The following is a 27461-nucleotide window of genomic DNA, read 5'->3' as shown; positions in this document are numbered from 1 at the left end:
GACAAAGTGCATGTAAGTTCTTTACCTGGCCGGAAAGGTCTGGAGATGGTTGTAGGCCATGTGCAGAACACGAAGGTGTGTATGGCCCGTTAGCAGGGGTACACACTTATCCGTCAGCCGGTTATTGGTCAGGTAGAGTTCCTGCAGGATGCTGTTGCTCTCCTCTGATAAGCTGGATGGCGGCAGGTGCTCCAGCTTGTTGGCAGACGCATTTAAGCTTCGTAAGCTGAAAGTAGAAGTTAAAGTACAGACTCATTTTGTGCTCCTTTAGACAAGGACATAAAAACATAGCGCTGAGTCACTTTGATACCACACTTCTACATGGATACTTACTTCTATGACCCCCCCCCATTAAAACCTCCCCCCTCTACCATCCGTGTCCTGGCTGGATGTTTTTTATTTGCCTGTCATCCTTGCCCTTGGATATCTTGTCCTCGATTAAAATCCTTTGCATAATTTCTGTCCTTCATCTTTATATACCTGCATTTTTTTTCCTACACTTAATCTTCTTATGAGATGCCGGGTGCATTAGCTGATAAAAAACAAATAACTTCCAGCTTATAATTAATGCTACCTGTCAGATTTGAGGAACAGGTTGCTGGGCAGCTCCACTAGTTGATTGTGCTGTACATCCAAAACCTCCAGCAGAGGGCGCTCCACTCTTTCAGGCAGCTTCTGCAACTGGTTATGTCCTGCGCTCAGCTTCCTCAGACTGTTGCTGCATAACAACCTGCGACATAAAGGATATACAGATTGGGTCAGTACTACAACATTAAGCATAAACATTTTGACTCTTATGAACCTACAGTGGATATATATGTATATATGTATGTATAGATAGATAGATAGATAGATAGATAGATAGATAGAGTACCAGTCAAAAGTTTGGACACGTTTCTCATTCATGGGAAACGTGTGTCCAAACCTTTGACTGATACTGTAGATAGATGTGTGTGTGTGTGTGTGTGTGTGTGTATATATATATATATATATATATATATATATATATATATATATATATATATATATATATATATATATATAGATAGATAGATAGATAGATAGATAGATAGATACAGTAGATGGATGGTAATGTGGTTGGTGAGCAGGTGACACCATTTTTTGGCTTGTGAGCGACTAGACTGTAACTGAAGTAGGCAGAAACAGTCATGGAAATAAGGATAGTGCGCTAGGAGAATGAAGGTGAGGATGAGGATGTGAAAAAGGAAAATAGCAGCGCCTCTAGTGGAGCCCGCAGCTGAAATTCATCATCCTGACACTTATTGGGTCTAAAATAAATCTGCAGACAATGATGGGACCAGAGGAAGAGAGAGAAGCAGAGGGAGGAAGGTTGGCAGAGGCAATAGGAGAAAGAGAAAAGTTGAGGAAGCAAGCTGCATCTGACCTTCTAAAATGCTATATAAAGAGGAAGAGAATGGACGGAGGCTGCAGAGGTTACAGGCTATCTGTGTGATTTATGAGGCTCTATGGGGGATAGACGACTGGCTGGCAAAGGGCAGCGAGAGTAATGCAGCACTGTACTCCATTTACAGGCTAACGGACACATTTGCTGAGAGAGAGACTCACCGCGCCGGGAGCTCAGTGATGAGGTTGTGGCTCATGTCCAAAACTTCCAGTTTCTTAGCTTCACACAGCCAGTCTGGCAACGACTCCATATGGTTCCTACAGGAGGAGAGGGGGTGATGATGATGATAAATTCATGTAAAGCGAGACACCTTACATGGAAAATAATGTACTGGGATACTGCGTGTACTTCAATTTCCAACAGTGCTTCTAGAAAAAACTTCAGTTCTGGTTAAAAATTGGCTTTTTATCTCTCCATATTTTGGAATATTTCAGATTCACTTCATCAAGTATTTGAAGTCTCAGCTGTTTTAAGTTCGGTTGTGTTTCAGGCAAAAAAAATGCAATAATAATTACTCTAAAAAAACAATAATAAATAACAAATAATGTATGAATAATTTCAGATGAAGTCAGCACTTGTGATATGAATGATAGTAGAGTACCCTTTCCATGCCTTTCTTATTGACCATAAGGAGCCTACAGTATCTTTCCCATAACAACCAATAGTCATGTGAAAGGTCAGGGCTGACACAGTTAAAGAGTGACAGCCCTCTAACATCAACATTTCACCACTCTTTCAAAATTCAGCAAGCAGGTATTCGGCTATGCAGTAACAAGTTCTTTAAAGCAAATTTTCTTACTTACACGGAACAGTTACTGCTCTTCAGTACCATTCACAATTAGAGCTGCATTCCTTTTGTGTGTGTGTGTGTGTGTGTGTGTGTGTGTGTGTGTGTGTGTGTGTGTGTGTGTGTGTGTGTGTGTGTGTACTTCTGGAATTTTTCTCACCTCGAGATGTCCATGTAAGTAAGATTGGAAGGCACAGGACTAACATCCAGTTGCCGTAGCTCTGTAGGGAGAATCCAAACACATTAACCTCCAGCAAGGACAGACTATTACAAAAGGAGGTAGATGGAGCATTTGGGATGGGGGGGGGGTAATGACAAGTTAGAAAGGGAGAGAGACAATGAGAGTGCAGCACTAATAAGAAAAATGAATGCATGTAGAGAGAGGAGCATGGGGTGAAATTCGGTTATATAGGAAGAGAAAGCAGTGATATCTGCGAGGTGAGATATGAGCTATTTAGATTTCCGTTAAGACGTGATGGGGATGTGAGAGGAAGGGGGATCTGTCTTTTCTAACCACACATGAAGTCCTGCGTGCCAAACCCACCGTTGTTGGAGGCGTAGATGCCTTTGAGCAAGCAACCCTTGGACTTGAGGCTGACGATGTGGTTCCTCTCGCAGTGAAGCACCTCCAGCCTGGGGAAGACCGAGGCGTCCAGGTCTGTCAGCCTGTTATCCCTCACATCCAGCTGGGTCACGTGCCTCAGCAGGTCAGGCTCATCTGGCACCATGCTGGAGATCTTATTCAACCTGACAGAGGGAGCAGGGAGGAGGCAAAGGTTCAGCTCCAATGGGATCAAGTTGAACTGCACAGGCTGTGGCCTTTCTTACAAGGCAGGGAACATGCCTCAGGTGATGGCTGATATATTGTGCAGCAGCTCCTTGACTTCTGTTTAGTACTCAGTTCTTCTGTGTACAACACTGATGGAAGTCTTTTTTTCATTGTGTGTGTGTGTGTGTGTGTGTGTGTGTGTGTGTGTGTGTGTGTGTGTGTGTGTGTATGTGTGTGTTACACATCTGTTCTGTCACCTAGTGGTGATAGCTAACAATGTTCAAGGTTCAGGCATTCAATTATTAGAAATAATTTATGGCAAAACTGATAGACATAAAAGACATGAATCTGATCCATAAACAATTACCCAATATTTAGTTTTTCTATGTTCAGGCTAAAGCAACAGCCAATCACACAATTGCTCAGTTTGTCTTGATTGACAGGCATAGGCTTTGTGATGAAAAGAGGCATTATGTAAGGCAGTATGTTAAAAAAAATTCGGTTGGGAAATAAAATGTTAATGTGAAAGAAGCAAGATAAAATAACATTTCATAATATTGAGCTGAGTTTGTAAAATTGGATTATTGCACAATGTCATGGTTACATGTTTTGTCTGTATTTTAAATTGTCTTGACTAGACACATTTTCTGGAAATAAATCAACAGAAACAAAGAGCAGCAGCACCCATCATCCTCATCAGAGATACTGAGTGATCTTTGCCCAAACAGGAATGCTGGAAAACGTATTTACTGACCTTGTCTAAGCAAAGTCAGATGGAGTGAAGTATTAACTGGAAAATAGTGCAAGTCACTCAAACTCTGTGCTTTTGCAAACAATGGGAAGACACCTGATGGAGCCACTAAAGGCAAATGATTTCCTGATTCCGTGCTGTCTGCTCATGCTTTGGCTTGTTTTTGTTTCCATCATTAGTGGGACAACATGTGTCATTGAGTACGTTGCTCTGGAAAACGCATGACTGAGGACTTAAGTGATGCTTGTTCTTGAGAAAGTTGTCAAAGTTTATTCATAAAACCCCTAACATAATCTCCAAATAATGATTTCTTTAAAAAAATATATATTTGTAATAATCTGGCTAAATTGCTGTACCTTAAATCGATGTGTTTGACACGGAGCAGTCGGAAATTCTGCAGGGTGAGTGTTTCTAGGTTGTTTCCAGCCATGCACAGCTTCTCCATGGAGGCTAACTGCTCCAGCACCTGTGGCACATGGTTGAACTGGTTGAAGGAAAGGCCTAAGTAACTTAGCCTCTGGAGGGAACCCAGCTCATTGGGCAGCTCATCCAGACTGTTGCCATCCAATAGGAACGTCTGCAAACTGAGAGAGGAACATGAGATTAAACAATTGATCTCAGTCATGAAAGAGGTGACAGGCAGGACGGCAATTTAACAAAGAATTTTATTTAATTGCACAGATGGTGGAGTTTAGGAACAATGACGTTGTGCTACATAATCAGTACACTTAATTTCCAGCAGATGGCGGTACTGGCCACTTCAGGAATTTACAGGCATACCCGATCATTCCTGCAGATTAACATCTCATCTAGCCCCGCTTCAACCCACATACCTGTATGTTAAATTTCAAAGGAGGTTTGAGTTTAAAGCACATGTACTATCCATGAGTCAGTACTGACCCATCTACTAAATGACTACCATAGTCTATGTATTCCCTTTTGTCATGGTGGGGTAAATTCACCCTAATAATGTAGTAATTATCAAGTTTAAGAGCCTAAGTTAATTAATTTGAAATATTTGTACATGTTTCCTGTCACTCCTTTAAATAGTGAGTTAAAGGGGCTGATAATGAACAACAACTTCAAATGTTCTGAGCATTCTCATGGGAATAAACTGGTTTTCAGCCAGTGAAATCTGATTGGCTCCATGCTCTTGAAAATGTCACCATTGCAATAAAAATGTGATTTTTTTGTAGTAACAATGTCACAAAGTAAACCTAATATAATGTCTCAGCCACCAGAACCAATTGACATAATCTATTTAAGAAATGTAATTCAGTGGTCCATCAATTAGAAGTCAACGTTTTACTGGCAATAGAGAAATGTGAGATCAATTGTCGAAGAAAAGCGAGGGTGTGCACCATAATGCAAAGGGAGATAGTCAAAACTGGATTATACACAGCAGATTGGCTCAATAACAAGCTGGACAAACTTTTCAAATGGTAGAGAGTATATAAGTAATGTTTAAACAGCTGAGTAATAAGAAAGGACTAGAATGAATTAACTTGCAAAGACTAGCAATCAGTCCATGGGACAGGCCATGACTGAGGCAAAATGTCACGCGCCCGCACCACAGATGATCTGTGAAAGTTGTGTTGTTGTTTGCTCACATGTTGAAACTGGCAAAACACACCATGGTGGCTGTTATGCCATGTACTTGTTGCTAGGTAACTCCCACATTTGGTTATGTGCAAGCAATGCATCAATGCAAGCAAGCACTGGCCCCAACTCAGCAGTAAGGGCCGGTACAGAATGGGACGATCACCAACATCACAAGCAAATAGTAGGGAGAGGAGAGGTAAACACCAATAACAGAATCAACAGAAGAAGAATCTACAAAGGAAGAACAACTATGTGTATTTAGATTAGGGCTGCAATATGCCTGAACTTTAGATTCAGTTATATTTAGCCTCTGAGTTTAGCAAAGATTTCAATCTTGCAGCATGAATACCGTTAACATCAGGTCTATATTCTGAATAACTTCCTTCTGTTACTTACTTGTTCATGGCACCCACAGAGCTGGGGACACAGGTCAGGTAGTTACAGCTGAGGTTGACCTCTGTCAACATGGGGATGTCACAGATGGCCAAGGGGAACTGACCAAGGTGGTTGTTAGACAGGTTGAGGCTCCGCAGACGCGAAAATCTGAAAAACAGCGGATAAAAGTATTAACAACAAATCAGAAAAAGGAAGAGAAGAGAAGAGGGGAAGAGAAGAGAGGAGTATTAGCAAGTGATTGGAGATGTACAGTAGTTGTATCTTGTCAACATGAATATTGCAAGAGAGTGGAAGATATTCATAAATATATCTTCATAAATATATTTATGAATATATTCATGGGAAATGTAGCAAAGTGTAGCTAACACTGAGTTTGTGTAAGTGAAAAACACACGGATAGATTCAACCCAGCCTTAACATTCACATTTGAATGTCGAGCAAAGAATTACAGCATTGGCGTCTGTGTTGTTCATTCAAACACCGGTGACCAGTGGCATTTGACGTGGTGTCCTATGGCAGAGCGGTGACCTTCAGAGGGGTTAGCTCCTCGGGAAGGGGGGGGGGGGGCGAGGGAACGGGGCGAAGCGGGGGAAATGACTCTGTCCTTATTTATCCATCTACACACATACAGACACACACATGGGACCTGTTATCACCTATCATGTGAGAGCAGCTATGGTGAGCCGGAGATGGGCAGTGTGCCATACTAGCATTGTCGGCACAACACACACACACACACACACACACACACACACACACACACACACACACACACACACACACACACAAAATAAATCATGGAGATGGAGAAAAAGGCAGCCGAGACATCAGGGCTATTGATTATGGTGGCCAAGTAATTCCAGCTGAGGGTGACTCCTGCAGGAAGTGGCTAGGGGGTGTGTGGGAAAATGTCATTCCACCATTAAATCAACCCCTGCAATGTGCTGAGTAATGCTCATACTGTGTCATGCTCTGTTATTCTGTCCTATCATGCTATTCTCTTTTCTCCTTACTCCTTTCCTAGTGTACTTAAAGCTGACGTCATTATTCCTTATATTGTCAATGGATAAAAAAGTTAAAAAGTTCTGTCGTAGTCACAACGCACATAGAATTATCCTACAAATGTGCAGTTCCCCTTAGCACTGGGAGACCATTTAGCCTCTTATAACTCACTTGATTTGGTTTTCCACCAGTCATATTCCACTTTTTTCCTTTTAGCAAGAAAGTTTTGATTAATCAACTGTGTACTACCTGCCCAGCACTAAATGTCAGAAAGACAAAGTTGGTGTCAAGCTGGTAAACATAATAAAATAAGATAAGCCTTTATTGATCCCCAGAGGGTAAATGTGGTTGTTGCAGCAGTACAAGGACAGCAATAGTACAGCTAAACAGATAAAGTAAAATAAATAAATAAATAAATAATAAGATGTATATAAAAAGCAACTGTTCTGCCGTTCACCATAACAGCTTTATAAGGTGATGATGTGTCAGTGCTGTGACCAAAAAACTACTTCAACTTTGTAGTTCCCCTTAACTCTGCAGAGCCTTTTAGGCTCTTTTAGCTCATTTGTTTGGGTGTTCCAGCCTACAACTCAACTGTCATCAACCTCATTTCTAGCCAGATATATTTCCCAGGAGTTGGTGAAGAGCAATCAAGAGGTAAAGGGAGAGTGGATATGGTAGGTGAGCAGAAACCCACTCTAAATGAATGTGTAAATAATCAACTGCTTGCAAACATTTTCATCATATCAACTTTATAGTGTTTTTAGCTTTTTCTGCTACCCCCAAGCGGCTAAAAAAATCAATTAATGCAACTTTAATCCTTTCACTTGGCCTTAAATACCCCCTTTCATCACAAATCATCATCTTTCTGCTGCTTTTCTGTCCAACATTCCTCCCTCTCCCTTTCCTTCTCCCTTCTTTTCCATGACTTTTATGTCCTTCATAACTTGCTAAACTATCATACATATGTAAATAAACAGGCCATAGGTTCAATCATATGCATGGAGCGTCAGATAATTCCCCTCAGTGAGTGGTGACCTCTGTATCACAGAGGGATGCATGCTGGGAAGGTAGTCCCATGCCAGATGAGAGAGCTAGTATCCCAGACAACTGATTATGCATATCTGATTGGCAAATCACCCACCAGTTAGTATTTGGCCAGAGAGAAAAGAAAGAGAAGGGGAAAGGCATGTGGCAGGTTCACACATTCCATCCCTCTTGGAAAAATACAAAGGCACTATGACCCCATGTTAGATGTCAGAGAAAGCCAGTGTTTATACTGACACAAAAACAGACTCTCACACAACTGCCCACACCAAAACACATACACCCGCATTCATGGAGGCTGCGCACACATAGTAATATTGTTGCTGACTCCAGCTCTTTTGACTTCAGTCTCTCAGGGGCAAAGCGAGTACTCAGTATCTCTGCTACATGTTTCTGTTAAAACAGCTCTATTTTCAGCTAACTATTCATCTCTTTCTCATGACTGACCTCTTTTCTGTCATGCTGGGTCAAATGCGGATGAGCCTACTTAAGTTTGGCAAAGATAAATGGATGTTATCTCGCTTGACCAGCAGGGGAGCTGTGCATCACTCACCCAGATTTAAAAACGAGATATTTCCTTTGCATCGTCGTCTTTTTAACACCAGTCTTTATTCCAAGGATTAAAAAAGAAGAAGAAGATGATTCAGAAAATGATAAAATCCTGACCATTCACTACTACAATACTCATTCAAAATTCTCTCTCAGGAAGACTCACAAGCATGCCCGATTATGCATGCACAGCCACATACGCACAAATACACATTCCTATCAGTGCAGTCATCTTAAAAAAAGAAAAAAAGAATGCCATACTGTATCAAGACTTTGTATGCACTGACCCCAAATCTGTAGCCTGCAGCCACTTTTTTTGTTGCAAAAAAGCAAGCAACTCTCTCTTCCTCTCACACATACAGGCACTGCATTCTGCAAACATCGCTAAAACATACAAGCATCAGATTCACACAATTCACTCACTCGTATGATAAAAATGTTCTGGCAATAATCTTCACAAAGAAAGCTGTGACAGGCGTGCTCATGTACCACTGTGTAAATGCTCACGCACACACACACACACACACACACACACACACACACACACACACACACACACACACACGTCTTGGCTGTGGGCTTTAATCTGGGACCATGATAAGCATGCAGCAGATGGTGCCCACAGAGAGAGAGTGAGGGAGGCCAGGCACATTAAAAGCTTCCCTGCAGACTCATCTACCCTTCTGGGCTCGTTTGGCCTAGCCTGGTAAAGCACAGCCCTGGCTAGCCTCTTTGGCCCATGCGCGCCAGTGGCCCCAGTCCTAGACTGCTCAGGTCGATGGCTCGCAAATTGCAGGCGAAAGCTAAAGCTGTCCAAACCAGCCAGTCATGGCCTGCTGTGTCCAGTGAAACCTCACTGTGTCAGTGTCTCCTCTCTGCCCTCCTTGTACAACAGCCTAGCCAGCTCCTGTTGTGGACAAATTATTGCTGAGCTTTGCTAAACCAGTCTCATCTTGCCCAAACCAGCCCATCCAAACCACCCTGAACTGTCTCCTCGACCTGTTACAGGGTAGTCCTCTCCTTCCTTATCTTCCACTTCTTCCTGCCTCTTCCCCTCCTATTAGTTTAGCCTCAGGTGTGTTTACTGTACATTTATGGTGGCATTGTACCTCTGCAACTGCTGCAGACGCTGGTCTGCAGGCAGGAAGTTGTGTTTGAGGTTGAGGTGGGTGAGGTCGTGGCTGTAGAAGAGGTTGGGAGGAAGTTGCTCGAGGCTGCAGCAGGACAGATCTACCGAGTTGATCCTCTGGGACACCATCTAGAGGAGTGGGTTAGAAAGTGAGAAGAGTGGAGAGGTAACAGAGAGAAAGAGAAACATGGAGTTAAACAGGATTATCACTACGAGAAGACTAAAGACTATATAGAAGACTTAACTGGTTTACTCTGTGTGTGTGTGTGTGTGTGTGTGTGTGTGTGTGTGTGTGTGTGTGTGTGTGTGTGTGTGTGTGTGTGTGTGTGTGTGTGTGTGTGGCTTTCTGCTAAGTGGTCAAATGTCATTCAATGACCAATCTTCTTAGGATTAGGGAGTCAGGAGAATTCGAGGGAAAGTCCAAAAGGTTAGTGACCTGATATCCTACATTACATCATCGTGTAATCTAGTTAACTGCAGGTGCGCAGAGCAGTTAACCTATGATCATTTGTTAGTCAAATTTACAGAAAACCCAAGCTGCCATCTAAAATGAAATGACTAAACGTCCACCTTGTCTTGAAGGTGAAAATCTACACCCTGTGAACTCAAGCTTTTCAGAGCGGAGTTAGCTAGAGGCTCAGCAGTCGTCAACGGGGCACGTGCTGCTTCTATCCAGGCTTCTATTCTGAGTGTCCCTCTGGGTGCTAGTGACATGCATGTCCCTGTTAATATTTAGAAAAGAGGTTTTCTGGCTGTGGCCTACTTGAGTTCAAATGAGAGAAAATAGAGAGAGAGCCATGATTGATGTTTATGTGTGTGAGTGCACCCAGAGAAACCTACTTATACTACAGATCGGACAGCAGTGAAATATGTGCAGTTTTGAATCACACTCACAGCTCATACGGGTAAGCGGGATCGTGGTGGGTGCAGTGCCATATTTTCATACTTTGACTCGCAGTCACACTGCTACACAATGCAGCTGACCCGTAAGTAGCGCCTGGGAGCATATGCTTATGTTCTCCTTTCTTTTCTCTAACTCTCATGCACATGCACACACAGTACCTTGGCAGCGTGTCTGTGCCAGCGCAGGTGCTCCGTGAAGCTGTCAAAGCTGACGTAGTAGGTTTGACTCTGAGGCCCCGCTGAGCTGAAGGCCAAACAGTGATTGTGCTTCTTCACCTCCTCCACCTGCAGCACAACACACACACACACACACACACACACACACACATACACACGACATTACAGTCTGAAATACTGACATCTCTGACCCCCCTATGAATATAAATGATAAACCCCATGCCTAAAAAGTTAAGTATCACACAATAAAAGGAAGCAGAGGAAAAACGGATACATGGGAGGTCTCAATACATTAGTTCTTATTTGAGCTTTAAAGCTTCTGTTGAAGGAATGAATAAATGAATAATGAATATTTTTTTTTATTATTATGTCATGCATACAATAAAATATGCCCAGCCCAGACAGGCTAACAAGACACCATTACCTAGGACAAAGGACCAGATGCCAAAGTAACCACATACCCTAAACAAATAAACCGTCTAATCTTTTTTGCCAACTCCAGATTCTATGAGTATAGGCATAGCCCTCTAAGCCACGCTATGGGTTTATCCCTTCGCGCATGCACAGTCGTGAAGATTTTCTTTCTCGCCCTTGCGTACCGCTCGGGCTTCAACTATGTCAGCAAATACTGTATATAAACAGAGCGGACCCGTTGCTCTGCTCCCAACATAAGCTTTTTCTTCAGCTAATGTAACTGGAGCAGGTGGCCCAGATCTTAGAGGGCAACGCCTATACTCATAGAATCTCGAGTTACAATAACGTAACTATCGTTCTATTTCGTATAGGCTTCGCCCTCTAAGCCACACTATGGGTTAGGGCGAAGCTGATGTAGTCAATGCCACCTGCGACCCAGAGCCCACAAGTGGAACATAGACTAAACTTTTTTCTTTCTTTTTTTCTCACTGTCTCTCTCTCTCTCTCATGCACTGACAGGAGACTGTATGAGATAAGCCGTTATCTAGGTAACGGAGCCTGCCATGGTAATGATTTTGCCTAGCTGGCTGTAAGGCCCAAGCCGAGAGTGCAGGCATGCATGATTGGTGAGGGTAATACATGATTGATAATTATGGGATGCCCAAGTTCCTCCCGAACTGTAGGCGTGCATGGTAGTGAGAGAGGATGTGTGATAGTGACAAAAATATATACATATGTACATAATATATATATATATATACACACACAGGCTACACATATATGTGGGACGCCGCTCTCCTCCCGGCACCCGGCAGCAGACAGAACACACATACGACGGGGCATCATTCGTCGTTGAGTGAGGATAGGACCGAGTGGCTCAGAGAGGGCTCGGACATATCCCGCAAATAGAAACGGATGAAAGGGCATGGGGATGCCCAAGAGGCCGCTGCGCAGATGTCGGCTACTGACATGCCTCTGAACAGAGCTGTTGATGCCAATAGTGCCCTTGTAGAATGTGCCCCTCCGTGTTATAGGCCTGGGTGATAGCTTCGCACAGCCAGTGACAGGGCCGCTCCTTGGGAGTGTTCCCTATAGTGAACAAACAGCTGCTATGTCCGCCTTATGTCCGCCGTGCGTAAAACGTACTGTGATAACGCACGCACCGGGCACAATCGGTGGGAAACCTCCTCCGCGTCGTTGTTATGAGGCGGGGGGGAAAAAACCCCTCGACCGAAAGGAATTTGTTAACATTTTCGGTGTGAAAGAAGGGTTAGGCTGTAGGGTGGCTGCGCTTCCGTGCACCAGCGCTGGAAAGCGGACCAACGTACCGCGTAACATGCTGTTGTAGAGGGGGCTCTCGCACTATGAATAGTGCGCACCACTGCAGGAGGCAAGCCTAACCTCTGCAAGCGTTCCCGTTCAGCAGCCAGCCCCACAGTCGCTGGGTTATCACCGGGGGGTGGGATATCGCGCCGTCCAGTTGTGACAGGGCGTCCTTGCGCCACGGCAATTGCCAGGGGGAGCCCGCCAGCAGCTGGACCAGCGTCGGGAACCAGGATGCGCTCGTGCGCTCCGGTGCCACCAGGATGACCGACAGATTCTTCTCCTGGATGCGTTCCAGGAGACGAGGGATCAGAGGGACCGGGGGAAAGCGTACAGGAGGGTTCTGGGCCGGGGATGGTGGGAGAAAGCGTCCCCACCGAGGGGTGGATTGTCCCGTGTGCTCAAGGAAAACCACAGAGCGTGTGTTTTCTCGTGAGGCGAACAGATCCACCACCGCTTCCCCGAACCTGCTCCACAGCTTCTGAACGATAGTGGGATTCAATTTCCACTCGTTGTGAGAGGGCCCTCCCCTCGACATTAGGTCTGCCGCCCGGTTTAGTATCCCGGGGATGGAAATAGCCTTGAGGGACAGCAGATGATTGTGTGCCCACAGCAGAAGGCTCCTGGCTATTTCCAATAGCCAGGCCAAACGTACGCCGCCCTGGCGATTTATGAACGCTGCTGCTGTAACATTGTCTGTTTGTACGACAACATGCCTCCCCGCTACCACTGGGGCGAAGTGCTTTAAAACCTTCAGCACGGTGGACAGCTCCAGGCAGTTTATGTGTGGGAGAGGGGGAGGTGGCCATTCCCCTCCCACCACCTGTGATTCGCACATCCCTCCCCAGCCAGTGAGGGACGCATCCGTGTACACTGTCACGTATGACGTCACCTTGCCCAGGGGAACCCCAGCTGACAAGGTCCGGGGGTTCCCCCAATATGACAGGTCTGACTGCAGAGAAGGAGGGATAGTCAGCATTCGCCACTTGTGGCGTATGGGGTCGACGCGCTAATGGAGGAACCACCTCTGGATTTTTCTCATGTGGAGAAGCCCCAGGGGTACTACCATGTAGCCCGCGGACATCATGCCCAGAAGGCGCATGACGGACAGCGCTGACACCTTTGCGCATGGCGTGGTGCGCGACAGGAGAGAGATCAGTGCGTCTTGCCTTGGCGTTGACAGCCTGGCCCTCATAACAATCGAGTTAAGCACTACGCCCAGATAAACTATCGATTGTGTGGGAACCAATGAGCTTTTCTGCCAGTTTCTGGCGAAACCCAGTGTCTTTAGGTGCTGCAGAACTGCCACAGTTGGGGGGGGGGGGGTGCAGAGAGAGCCGCAGCAGAGGCTGTGGCGCGCAACTGTTGTCATGGGAGGAGGGCAGCTCCTGAGGGTAAACATCCCCGCTCAAGAGGCCGCGAGCGGGGGCTGGAAGCTCAGCCGGGAGCGCTATGCCTCTCTGGTCTGCCGCCTTTTTGATGATCTCTGGCAGATCCAAAAAGAGAGTCTTAGCAGTGGAGGGTGGAGCCGCCTGAGGCATAGGGGAAGACCGCCGGAGCGGTGCCCTTGGCCATTCCGGAGATGGGGAGAGCCGCAATGGGAGGGCATCGATCCCCGTTTCGAGGCCCAGTTCTCCCACGGGGGGAGGAGGGACAGCCGGTGACGGAGGCGTTATCCGAGGGAATCGAGCCATCGGACTCGTGCTTGTCGACAAAGCCTTCCTCCAGCGGATCCAGGGTGTTGACGGATTGCCGTCTGTCTGCCCAGCTGCCATCCCCTTCCCCGCTAGCCTGACACTCCAGAAAAGCTTCCGCCCGCCGGTTAAGCTCTTTAGATGGCAGGCGGATGCAGAACTGGCAGGAGGCGTCGGGGGTGAGAGCCTGACACTCCAGAAAAGCTTTCGCCCGCCGGTTAAGCTCTTTAGATGGCAGGCGGATGCAGAACTGGCAGGAGGCGTAAGTGGCGCCAAGGCAGGTCTCACAGCGGGGATGGAGGTCCAGCGGCAGGATGCAGCCGGTCCGGCAGGTGGGGCAGAGGCGAACACCGCTGGAAGTCGAGCTTGTCTTCATACTGCTAGCTTGAAGACAAAATGGGAGCAGAGCAACGGGTCCGCTCTGTTTATATACAGTATTTGCGGACGTAGTTGAAGCCCGAGCGGTACGCAAGGGCGGGAAAGAAAACCTTCACGACTGGGGATAAACCCATAGCGTGGCTTAGAGGGCGAAGCCTATATGAAATAGAAACAAAAGTCGCCAACTTATAAATATTACATTTAAACAACCACTCCAATTGGTCATCATCCATGCACCAGAACATTTCAGGATTTTGGATTTCATGTAAGATCGGTGTTCTTAACTCATCATAATACGGACAATACAAAAGAAAATGTGATTCGTTCTCATCTTCTCCTAGTTCACATAGTTCGCACAACCTTTTATCTTCTTGGATGTTTTTGAATCTACCTACTTGAAGGAAATAATAATATGCTCATAAATATATAAAATATGAATATATATGCTTAATGGCTTCAGGGTAGACAAATTCAGCCAACCAGAAGCAGACATGACAATATATAGGGCACGCATGATCATATAACATCTGTGCGTGACATGAGCAAGAATAAATGTATGTGAAATTGCTTTTTAACCACACAGTCACACACACTCAAACACATGGACACTGTGAATGAATGGCTGACTAGTTATGGGGCTTGAATAGAATACTGGCACACATACAACAAACACTCAGGCATACATAGGCACATGCAGAGGCAAGTGTATGAATGGTTGACTAGAGGTCATGTGCTGTGTGTGAAATGTTTAAAAACTGGGTGTGTCCTTTGTGGGTAGGCAGGTGGGTAGAAAGGGCTTTTCAGGAGAGTCCTTGGAGCTTATTTAGTGGCCATGGAGATAAACAAATCCATAAAGCAATAAACGGATAAAGGTCCTTTTTGGGGAGGCACTTTTAAAAAGTAGAGAGAAATAAGGCTACTAAGGCTATAGTGATCCATTACACTGAACATTATAGCATTAAGACTCCAGATTAGAATGGGCAAAAACATCCTTGCAGAATACTGAACATTTTTTGACTTTGTAATAAACCTGGCTTGCACCATTTCTGTTTGACCTTAAACTAAAATCAACAAAGCAGGAAGCATTACTGGGTTTCACTAAAGGACAGCCAATTCTTGAAGGTGTCATCAAGACCAAACTTCACTGCGCAGAGAGACAATTACTTAAGAGATTAATAAGAGTGATTTTATCAAGTCAATCTCTGGTGATATGACATTATGAGTATGTGATACAAAGCATACATTTACATAACACCACCATAAAAGAAAAACGGTTATGTGATGCCAGTCGTGCACTGTTGTGGTAACATAGACATACTTTTCCTCCAATGAGCGGCAGGATGTGCATCTTCCCTGTCTGGCTCTCCTTGACGGAAGAGACGATGAGGCAGGTTCCACACAAGATGACCTGCCGTCTAGTCCAGCGGTTGACCGGTAGCTGCAGCTTCCCTTTCCGAACGTTGTATGTCCCTGACAGCTGGATCCGCTCTGAGCTCTCAATGCTTTGGGGCTTCCCTGGAACAAAGAAAAAGGGAGATTTTGTGTAGTTAGCACTGTAGACTTGACCTTAACACAAGTCTGTCGAAAGATTAGGTACTGTTTAAGGAAAGAAATTAGCATACCACCAGGGAATAAAATCAATTTTATAGTATAGTAATTTTACACAATGCCACTTATAAATACATAAAGCCAAAACCAAACAAGATTAAGAACACTTTGAGCTAAATGCTAACATCAGGATGCTAACATTCTAACTGACAACGCTAACATGCTGGTGCTTAGCAGCTATAATGTTTATCATGTTCACCAGCTTAGTTTAACGTGTCATTTGCTAACAAGTACGAAACAAAAAGTACAGGAATGTCATTCGTTTTTTGGTGGTAAACCAACAAAGCATTGGACAAATAAAAAATTTGAGCTGTATACAATTTCACGACAATCCATCCAATAGTTGTTGAAATATCAGATGTCAGTCTGGACAGCTGATAAAAAGTAATCTGTGTATACTAGCTGGCCACTAATTAATGCAACAAAATGAGAAATATACCCACAATGGCTAGCAGGAGAGCTCTCACCACAATACCATTACAATGCTGGTTAACATAAGATCTAAATACATTCAGCACAACTGCCTGGGATGTCCTACTTCGCACATGGAATTCAATAGTCTGGATTTGCATTCAGTGCAGCTCTACATTAATAGAGTCTAAAATTCAATACCAGGTGCACCTATTCTAAATTATTCTCTCACAATTTCTGAGCTGCCTTTATTCAGTGCTTTTCCTCCATGCCCTGCTCTCTTGCTTCACCACCAGCCTGCCAAACCTGACAGTCAGGCTGCTTATCAGGCTTATGTCAACCAGGCAGTCTTATCGTTCCGTCTAAACATCCACCTGCTTTCTGTCTACCTCCACCTACGCAAAAAACCTCCCCGGGCTGGCATGCGCTGTCCTCCTCCACCCCTCCCTTCCCTGTCGTTTGTCTTTTTTTTCCAACTATCTTTTTTATTGAGAACACGGTACAGAAAGACAGTTATACAGAAGGACAATACTTTTGGATTTTTCACAGAACACATAAACAAATAAACAAATACAACCCACACCCACCCTTACCCCCTCTCTACAACATCCAGTGCATCCCAAACTAAGGAGATTAAGTAAGTAGATAAATAGATAAAGGTTAGGATATTAATAGGTGAAGGTATCATTCAACAGGTATGAAGAATTAAACAAAAAGAAAAGAAAAGAGGGTGGAAGCAGCTAATTTGAAAGTAAAGCTTGAAAATAAATGAGGAGGCCGTGCTTGCTGTGCAACATCATGCGTCACCCCTCAGGATCTAGTACTTGTGGATTCATGAATTATCAGGGAGGGTTTTAAGTTTGTTTATGAAAGACATTACTGGGTTCCAGGTAGAATAGAAGAGGTCTTTTGGCCCTCTAAGTGTGTATTTGATCTTTTCAAGACTTAAATGGCGCATAAGGTCACTCATCCATAAGGAGGTGCTGGGTGGTATGGGGGATTGCCAAGTGCAACAATATCCTTCGGTGGGCAAGTAGAGTTGTAAATGCTATAATGTCCTTATGCTTATTGATAATCCGTTGGTCAGCTGGCACTATACCGAAGATGGCAGAGTAGGCGTTGCAAATTTAAGGATAGTGCCTGTGAAAGTATTCTGAAGACCTCTGACCAGTAATCCGAGAGGGAATAACATGACCAGAACATGTGTGTTAATGTTCAGTTTCTACTTTCTATCTATGGTTCTGTTTTTTTTACAAAGTAGACTAGCTGCATCCATCCTGTACTGTCGCCTACTGTAGACTAGCTGCATCCATCCTGTACTGTCTCTTTTTAAACATATTTCACCTCACTCTAAACACAGACTGAAGCACACAGACTGAAGCAGAGGGGTTGTGGAGGTGAGTTCAAGAGAGGAAGAAAGAGTCAGTGGGGTAAAGCATCACACGCTCTCATGGCTTTAAATAATTCAGGTCTTTCACATGCCGACTGTAAGGCTAGCGCAGTAGAGTTCTGTAATGCATGCTGCAACACACTCAGCAGAGTTTAATAACAGTCTGACCAGAGTTCTGCTTATTTCAGCTGATGCGGCTACACCTGGGGTCATGCCAATAGATACATATCTTATTCTAATGATTTTCACTAACAAATACACAACTGAATTCAATTTTAAAACCAGCCACTGAGCCCTGACCATTACCTCTGTACTACGAGCTAATCTTGTGTTCACAGCAGAATCAATAGCCTAGTTTGCAAAAGTTTAGTTTGCTTTGAGTAAATGCTGAGTGTGTAACACACACACTCTCGTTAAATGTTGATCAGGAGTCATGTTTGACTACGAGGGGGAGATGTCTTTGTATGCTCAAATAGCAAAACCTACAATACATACATACATACATACATAACTAGAGGGCATGCAGAAGAGCACAAGCCTCTATACAACTACTACGTTCAAAGATGTAGCCATCTTACTACTTACTACTACTTTTCGGAGAAAAAGCGTGAGAAAGCAACACTGTTTGGCAGCTGATTACAAAGTCACACATGTTTGACACACATTTCAGACCTTCCCAACAGCATGCATTACATAATACTGCAATCTAGCATTCATATTCATTCCATATGGAATGGCCAGAAAAAACAATGAAGCAAAAGTAAAAATCCATTTGTGTTTAAACTGCTTTAACACAAGTGGGTGGTTCTAGGGGAAAAGATATGTGTCTTACGTCTTTAAGTGAAGGACTATTTATAAACCTAACTTAAGGCAATGCCAACTTATAATAAGGCAATGCCTATTCTCTATTATAGCAAATTCAGTTCACACTGTGCACAAAGCTGTGAAGCTATGTATCTATAATACAATATCTTGAATATGACATAATTTCCCTCTGTGCTCTGGCAGTCTGCCTTGACTTCACAGCAGTAATCAAAAGCTAGAAATCATAATCTACGGATAAATATGTTTTAATGAGTTATGAGCATATAAAAGACATCTGTAATATTCCATATTCGTATAATGTACTTACCCTTGCTTAACTGGGACAGAGAAATATCAGTTAATACACTTTTTGTTTTTATTTGTACCAAATCCCAAAAGAAAGTTACTTAATGATAATTGTAGGATCTCCAAATTGTAACAAAATGAGTAACTTTTAGGGGAAAATATCAAAACTGATGGAAACACTTAAAGGGCCATAGACATTACTACTTCCCTACCTACTTGCCCTACTTCAATCCACACTCATTTAATTCCACCTCGGAAACAAGTAGAGAGTGCATGGAGAGAACAATACTGCAGGTTTTATCTCTCATCGAAGGGTCATCATTACCATCCACTCCACATGAAATGCAATGAGTGCTAATGAATGTATTTGTATTATTGTGAGTATGTGTACACTTAAGTGTGGTATAGGTGCTGGTTGAGAGCAAAATGCTAAAAGTTTAAGTGGAGGAAAAGGCCTAAAGAAAACCACACAATCACAGCATTTAGACACATTTTATACAGTTTAACCAAATCTGAATCATATAACCACATTCACTTATAGTTAAGTTAAAATGTCCATTACATTTTGCCGGGCCACATCCTGGTATAAACGGGACCCAGTGCACCTAGTTGGACACACAAATAGTTTTACGAGGCAACGGACAAATATAACAGGTGTCCACTTTCGTTTTCACTTACAAATAAGTGGTGTAGATAAGTGAGTTAAACTGGGGACTGAACTTTAAAGCGTAACTCTCGCCAAAATGCAACCCAGGGTCTTTTTGTGAATGTACCTAAGTCAAACTTTTGTTTAAAAGCATATTTAGGACGGAATCGCCACTTTTAAGATTTACCGATTTTTTTTTCGGTCAAATGGCCTTTTGAATGGGAGTGCTAGGGGCACTTTTATGCTAGCCTCAAAATAGCTATTTTTAAAACATTAAGAAGGCTCGACACAACATGAAACTTTGCTCGAAGTATCACCAGGGGCTCTACACCTTAACGAAAGCAATGACAACACTGTTTGTGTACTCAGAGTTTACTAAAAAGAAAGGTTTTGAGCAACTCACGTTAGCAGTTGTTGTTTACACTATCCGCCATTTTCCCAGTCCAAAATAGGTGATCTCTGAATGCCAATGAACGGACTCCATAGGAGGAAATGTCATTCTTATATGAGGCTCCTTTTTCAACTACAAGGTCAATATTGTGTTTCACTAACGACAAAACAACGAATTATCCGTGCATTTATATGGACCTAAGCTTTTGGAGCTTTCCATCTTTACTCTCCTACCTCGACTATTTTTGACTGGCTCGATAGACGGTGACCGGAAGAACAACTGCTAACGTGAGTTGCTCAAAATCTTTTTTTTTAGTAAACTCCGGGTACACAAACAATGTTCTCAATGCTTTCGTTAAGGTGTACAGCCCCTGGTGATACTTCAAGCAAAGTTTCATGTTGTGTTGAGCCTTCTTAGTGTTTTAAAAATAGCTATTTTGAGGCTAGCATAAAAGTGCCCCTAGCACTCCCATTCAAAAGGCCATTTGACCGAAAATTCGCTAAATCTTAAAAGTGGCGATTCCGTCCTAAATATGCTTTTAAACAAAAGTTTGACTCAGGTACATTCACAAAAAGACCCTAGGTTGCATTTTGGCGGGAGTTACGCTTTAAGAGGAAACATGGGGAAGGAAAGATAAAGAAAATGAGATAAGGAAGCAAACTGAAGATATCACATTAGATAAATATTTACCAGCATGTACTTAAAAAACATCACACACAACTTTACATTATATATTAAAGGTGCTGTAGGTAGGATTGGGAAGATCCAGGACTTAGCCAAACAATTTAAACATCAACAACTTCTCAGTCCCTTCCCCTTTCTACTAAAGCCCAAAACGTTCTCCTAAGCCCCTCCCCCCACAAGGGAGAATGAATGCCTGTGCATGAGCAGCGGTGGATTTTTGCAACTCACACTACAGGCTGTAGGTGGTGCTAGAGGAACCAGATTATTTTTTTAATCACCTGCTTCATGTAGCTCCACTCAAACATAGGGTTGAAAGTTAGTTTTATAAGTCTTACCTACTGCACCTTTAATACTTTGATATCATGTGGCTATTTAAGTTTCCTTTGAAAATAACGCTTATACTTAATTCTTTTTTGGTTTAAGTACATTATCTGAAAAATAATGTATCTCCTTTAAACTTAAATAAAAGGAGAACAAAAATGAATGCAGCATGACGGGTGGGCCTACACCCGAATCGTAATTTCCAGATTACCACCAAAATCGAATCAAGTATTCTTCGGGCTAAGAGCTATCACTTCAAATTTCAACTTCACGTGACATCTTGCTAACAGATAGGAAAACTGACTGGAGACTGAACAGACTGGTTACCCCCCTCCAACTTTGCTGGCTGGCAAAGGTAACCAGCACGCACATATTTTCATGTTTGAGCTTGGGAAGGGTGTGTGTGTGTGTTGCATTAGACAAATTATTCACAAGCTTTTAGCCTCAATATGTCACATGGGCATATTACTACTATTTTTAGGCCTGTTGTTGGAACGTGCTCTCCCACACATGCATATGCAAAAACCCACACTCTACTCCTCCTCTTCCCCTTGCTAACACACACACACACACACACACTGACACAGTGACAGTGATTAACCATCTCCATATATGCATCCATCTAATTGCCCCCCCTGAATGTTGATGGACCAAAAACAGCAAGAGATTTTGCAAAGGGAGAACAATACAGACATCTTGAGTGGGCTGCTTTTGTGATAAGAAAAGTTTGAAAGCTTCTCCTGTACGGATGTTGCCGTTTACAACCATCTCGCAAGGATGTGGGATGACTGGATGGAGGCAAACGTATCAGTCTGGCAAAGGGAATGCACAGTGGAGGAAGCAGGGAGATGAGTGGGACACCCACGTGAGCATCCTGTTTACAGGGTTGGGCCAGAGAAAGGCAGGATCTCTTGGTGACCCTCCATTAGGGGAAGGATATTATAAGAGACAGTTGACTTTATTCCAAATGCATGAACCATGGGCCACCTACACTAGAAATATTTTGAGCAGCATGATGTTAGTCACAGTGGTCATCCCATAATCTATGGGGGATGCATGAATTTAAATAATAGACAGGCCCTGCAAGGTGGGTGTGTTCATGTGCAGAAGTCATAGTCTATTCCTAGACCTACTGTATGTAGAAGCTGGAGTACAGTGTGTGTGTGTGTGTGTGTGTGTGTGTGTGTGTGTGTGTGTGTGTGTGTGTGTGTGTGTGTGGTGGTTACTGGAGATGGCTTCCTCCTTTTCCTCAAGCTCAGGAAGAGTGTTTCCCCTTCACACTAGACTTCAATACCCATGTGCGCACACCCCTACTCCTCAAACACAAATGCGAGCGCACACGCACGCATAAACGCACGCGCGCACACGCACGCACACACGTACGCACACGCACACACACACGCTGCTGTCACTCAGACAGAACCAACAACTATATCAAAGTTATTTAAGGTTTCCAAAGCTCTAAAAGGTTTGTTCACAATAAATATTACAGTGAAACATGATTGGTTGGGAGATGCACTTGATGCTTTAATTTCCTTGTGTGTGTACATCAATTTACTTTATTTCACTATAAGCCACAAGCGTTCCAGTGAGTCATTGCTATATATTAAAAACACAACAGTAAGGCAACTAAAACACATCAAACAGTAGTATTAAACACAGATGGTCAGTGAAGTGTACAAGTGTCCAGATTTCAGTTTATATTTAAAAGTCTAGTTTGTTCCTGTGTAGACTTAAGACTAAAAGACTAAAATAGTGACAGCTCTTGCACACAGCATATCTGAAGACAAATCCAGTAGATGCGGATTCCACCTCCCAGGAGACTGTATGTGGCCTTTGAACATACTGCCTAATAACCTCAGAGCATGTGTTAGCCTGCAAAGGCAAATTATTTGAACTCTGCTTCCTACTAATAAACTATGATCATTTGCATTGAGAAGGTGGGAAACTTTCAAAATTATATAATTATACATCCTAAAAACAATACTGCTATTGAATATACAGTATCTTACATGGTAGTACATTCCTTTAGGAATGGGGAACTGGCACTATACATTTTCAGTTTAATTTAAGCCTGTGAAGCACACATTACAGATCCAGAAAAGCAGATGTTTAATAGCTGCTACTAGCAGTGTGCGACTTCGAAAAGACATCTCTGAATATTGATACAGCGTGAATTTATAGCATACATGGTGTAATCTTTGCAAAGTCAACCATGTCGACACAGAAGAGTACCAGGCTAGAAAGCTGCCTCCCAGATGTCTGCTGCACTCGTTACCCATCATTGTTAGTGATTAGTACCCACGGCCAACCTCTCTCCATCCATCTCCCAATTTAACAGATCAACGCTTTTATTCTTCTGGCTCTTCTCTGTAGTAACAAGGACACATCACTGTTAATCATCCTGCCCTGCTAAATGCAACCTGACATCAGCACACCTCCACTACAGGACTGGGCATGCTGTACCGTAGGGCATCGATGACCCACATAAGTCACAGCGGAGCACGAGCATGCGTACACACACATTTGCTTATTCTATAGGCAGTGACATCTGTGATGTACCGGACAGCAAGCCTCTAGGAGTCTGCTAGTAAGCCTACATTGGGCCCCTATATCTCTGGTATCAGCTTTTTTCTGCGTCTTTTAAAAGGTATCTCAACTGCTGCATCTCATTAAATACCTTACTATTAGGAACCATCTATAAAAACTTGATAGGAGACACTTACACAAACAAACAACATCATCTGTGCCGTGTTGGAGATATTAACTCATAAAGAGCAAACTACGGTTGGAGGGAAGTTAGTGGAGAAGGGATATAGAAATATATGTAAGACAGAGCAGTGCCAGCTGTTGCTGAGACAAAAATAGCTGCACTGTCCTTCTGTTACAAAACATACACACGCACACGCGCACGCACAATGTCAGAATGTATCTACTTAAAAGGTGTGTGGTTGCAGGCAAGGGAAGGATGTGCTTCCCACATCTGATCAGCTATGGCTCTTTGCCCAAATCACTGCCCTCCTTTATTCTTTTCTCCATCTCTCCTCCCTCTCTTTCTCATTCTCTGCGGATGACGTGTGGTGATTATTGATATCCAAATTGACAGGCCGTGTTAAGTCGACTGTCCACTCGAGCAGCAGTTGACGAGCCTTGCTGGAAGGTGGCAAAGGCCGTCACGGTTCATAGGCTGCTCATCGCACTCACCTAAGTGCTCCACATCTTTCTTCGCATTACACTTCACCTCTCCACACTTTTCACAACGATGCACATGTTGAACTGTGAATGTGTGGCAGCGAAAAAACACATCACGCAGTGGAGATCTTCAGGAAGGCCTCCACAGTATCAGAGATTCTGGAATGAGTGATGTTTATACCTCATTTCCTTTGCATGGTTTCAGCTCAACTCGACTCTACTCCAATCACTTTTGGTACCACAGTTTTTCTTAATTTTATTTCTTGATCCTTTCATCAGCAAACAAACAGAGGAATGTCTGCACTCCGTCAGTTGACCACAGCGTGGTTATGCGGGCTGCCATTTAAAAAAATCTGGGTCAAGTGAATAAAAAATTACGGGTTGCTATTGATGGTAGCTTGGTTATTTAAAAATGGCGGGTTTGTGCAGTATGTCCAACATTGGGTTAGTGGCAATTCCCTGACCAATCAGTGGTGGTCTGCAGTGTTTTAACTCCACCTTCTAGTATCACCTCAGCTCGCTTGAAACCTCAACTGAGGTGGTACAAAAAAACGTACCAGGTACTATCCAAAACTTTTGCCAATGGAAAGCAAGCAAGTTGAGCCGAGCCATACCATGCAGTGGAAATAGTAGCTTCTTAATCCTACAAACATCCTCTTGTTCCCAGATGTTCTCAAACAAACAGGTCCATGGAGATAGAAGAGGCTGCCTCGCCCTCTGGGACTGAGGTGTTGATATGTGAAATGTGTCAAGCTGTACTTTGTGTGAAGGTGATAAGACGATGAGGTACGTGTTTGCATGGGAAATGGAAGGGATGTTCATGCATTATCGCTGTGTGACACTGCATAGCCTATATGTGTTTGTGTGTCCTTACTTTGAATCGTGTTCAGCATGAATATGCTGAGTTTGCCATGTTGTCTTGGTTGTCCCAGGTGGAGCATTTTATTGAGTGCTTTTAATATTTTGACTGCCAGGGAGGCTGAGGCAAACAAAAGGTTCAGCAGTCTAAACATCAAACGTGGAAGAGCCGGAGAGTACTTGGATCATTTTTTGTTTTAATTCGGTGGGGCTTTGAGAATGGCGATGTCGCTCTGTTTGGTTTGGTCCACCACTTTGGTCCAGAGTGAAATATCTTAACAGCTACTGGATAGATTGCCATGAAACTGTAAATGAATTGAATGCTTCCCAGCGGATGAATCCTACTGACCCTCCCTGTAGCGTCACAATGATTTTATTTGTGGTTTTGCGTAAAATGTCTCAACAACTATGAGTACAGACATTCATGTCCCCCTGGGCATGAATTATACTAACTTTGGTGATCTCCTGACTTTTCTGTCAAGATTTCAATTTGTCAAACACTTCGGTTTAGAACCAAATACCTGCAAACATTCCCATGAGCCTCAGTTGTACTTTGTGTTTAGTGCTAATTAGCTAATTTTAACATGATAAAAAGTAAACAGGCTGAACATCAGGATTAGCATTGTCACAGTGAGCATGCTGCTGTTAGCACAGTTGCATTTATTGTTCTAGTTTTGTCCAAAGGTGCTTGATTGATAAATTTAAGGTAAATAAATAAATAAATACATACATGTTTCTTAGTTTTAATTTGCAATTTTGATTTTTGGTTATTAGTCGTTTAAACGGGTGTTGAGTCTATAATATCTACAGCATATTAACGCAAAGTAGACTCAAAAGTGCAGTCTACAGTGAAATCATGATAAACAACTCTAAGTGTTTGAAAAGCGCCACAAGCAGTTGATTAGCTAGATGAGTATTTATTCAATCATCCATGTTGCAGCTTGCTTTCATTAGCTATTTAATTGATAAAACAATTACACACAATTTAATTGTTATGCATCTCAGATGGGTTAGGCCATTTGTAAATGTGTGGAATTCAAAAAAGAAAAGGCACATAATTGTAATTATGTGGAATGTACTAAACTATTATATATCTATATAAACTAGTATATATCTTTATCAATAATTCACGCATAATGTGTGTGTGTGTGTGTGTGTGTGTGTGTGTGTGTGTGTGTGTGTGCGCGTGTGTATGTCTGTACATTTGTTTTTTTGTGTTCCAGAGTGCTGAGGAGTGCTTCCAATTCTTCTAGGAGAAGCCAACTGCTGCTGCTCTGTGTCAGACACTGAACATCCGTCAGCTTAAACAGCTCAGTAGAGGTGATTTTTCTACTTCTTCTCTTTCACCCCATGTCTGCACTACTCTCAGGTGGTAATGTAGCATTAAGGACCAGGGCCAGAGAGACTCAGGGGGGTGCTCAGGGAAAATATGTTGCTGTGGCCCAGGTGACCATGAGATGACCCGCCATCCCCAGAAAGAGGGTGGAGTGGATAATTAATAGTTTGATGGATGCCCTAAAATTCTCGTACCACATCTCTCTTAAGCATGTCACTTGGAAGGACACAATCAGACAGAAACACACACACACACACACACACACACACACACACACACACACACACACAGCCTGCAATATCTTCCCTATCAAACCATTATTAGCCTTTGCCCCTGGGGACAAGGGAACTAAACAGCTCTCTGCTATTAAAGGGCATTGTAAAACTCCAGATATCAGGTCAATGCATTACCATTCACCTCCTGTAGGGGCATAGTGGGAATGCATTATGGCATGCTAAATTATCTTCTTTTTTTCTTCTTTTGTTACTAGAATTTGACACTCTTGCTCTTCTGCATTTTCTAGAATGACTTGCACAGTATAGGACACTTCATAATTATTTCCACATATCAAGTTATGTTAACCTGATGCAAATCTGTGTTCGTGGGCAGAAGCAGAAACAGATGCAAACAATGTGTAAATATGCAATCGGAACTCATGCGCCTGACAGCTGGAATATGGACCTACAATGAGAAAGGCCCCATAAGAGGTTGATTAATCATATTGTGCAGCTATGAATTTTTAAATAAATGACTCATGTGCCCTTAAGTGAAAGAAATAACCACATTTTCTATCAGCTGCATCGTCCTTCACACTACCCGCTGCACTGTGAACATGCTTCATCGTGTAATTCAATCAATATCCACTAAAAATATACCCAGATGCAGCAGACACAGAGGAGAATTGCATTAGGGAAGCTTCGAATCGCAGGTGCATCAGAGTTTGAAAAAAAAGAAGATTTTCCCAAGTGATTCCCTCTGTCAGTGGAAGGGTTGGACGATGACATAGATGTGTGCTCCCTCTCTACTCTCCCACTCTTCCCAGCGCCACTCCTGCTACAGTTATGTAATGAGTGTGTTACGAAACCTTACATTGGAAAACACGAACCCACTGATCAGAGCACACACACACACACTCACACTCACACACACACACACAAACATCAGAGC

General features: G+C 43.3%; 1 protein-coding gene across 1 annotated transcript in view; it reads right to left on the bottom strand.

Annotated features, from left to right (window-relative positions):
* Positions 1 to 27461, bottom strand: part of phlpp1 (PH domain and leucine rich repeat protein phosphatase 1) — a 51208-nt gene that overhangs the window by 5557 nt on the left and 18190 nt on the right. The window contains exons 2-11 of the mRNA XM_078263914.1: positions 15666 to 15862; positions 10521 to 10646; positions 9439 to 9587; positions 5732 to 5878; positions 4090 to 4317; positions 2758 to 2960; positions 2374 to 2434; positions 1588 to 1683; positions 575 to 730; positions 26 to 226 (exon numbers count right to left, since the gene is read on the bottom strand). Of these exons, the coding sequence (XP_078120040.1) occupies positions 26 to 226; positions 575 to 730; positions 1588 to 1683; positions 2374 to 2434; positions 2758 to 2960; positions 4090 to 4317; positions 5732 to 5878; positions 9439 to 9587; positions 10521 to 10646; positions 15666 to 15862 (1564 nt within the window). The remainder of the gene's footprint in view (positions 1 to 25; positions 227 to 574; positions 731 to 1587; positions 1684 to 2373; positions 2435 to 2757; positions 2961 to 4089; positions 4318 to 5731; positions 5879 to 9438; positions 9588 to 10520; positions 10647 to 15665; positions 15863 to 27461) is intronic.

The sequence above is a fragment of the Sander vitreus genome, chromosome 12, assembly GCF_031162955.1.
Source record: "Sander vitreus isolate 19-12246 chromosome 12, sanVit1, whole genome shotgun sequence".
NCBI lineage: Eukaryota > Metazoa > Chordata > Actinopteri > Perciformes > Percidae > Sander > Sander vitreus.
This window is presented reverse-complemented; position numbering and strand designations above follow the sequence as displayed.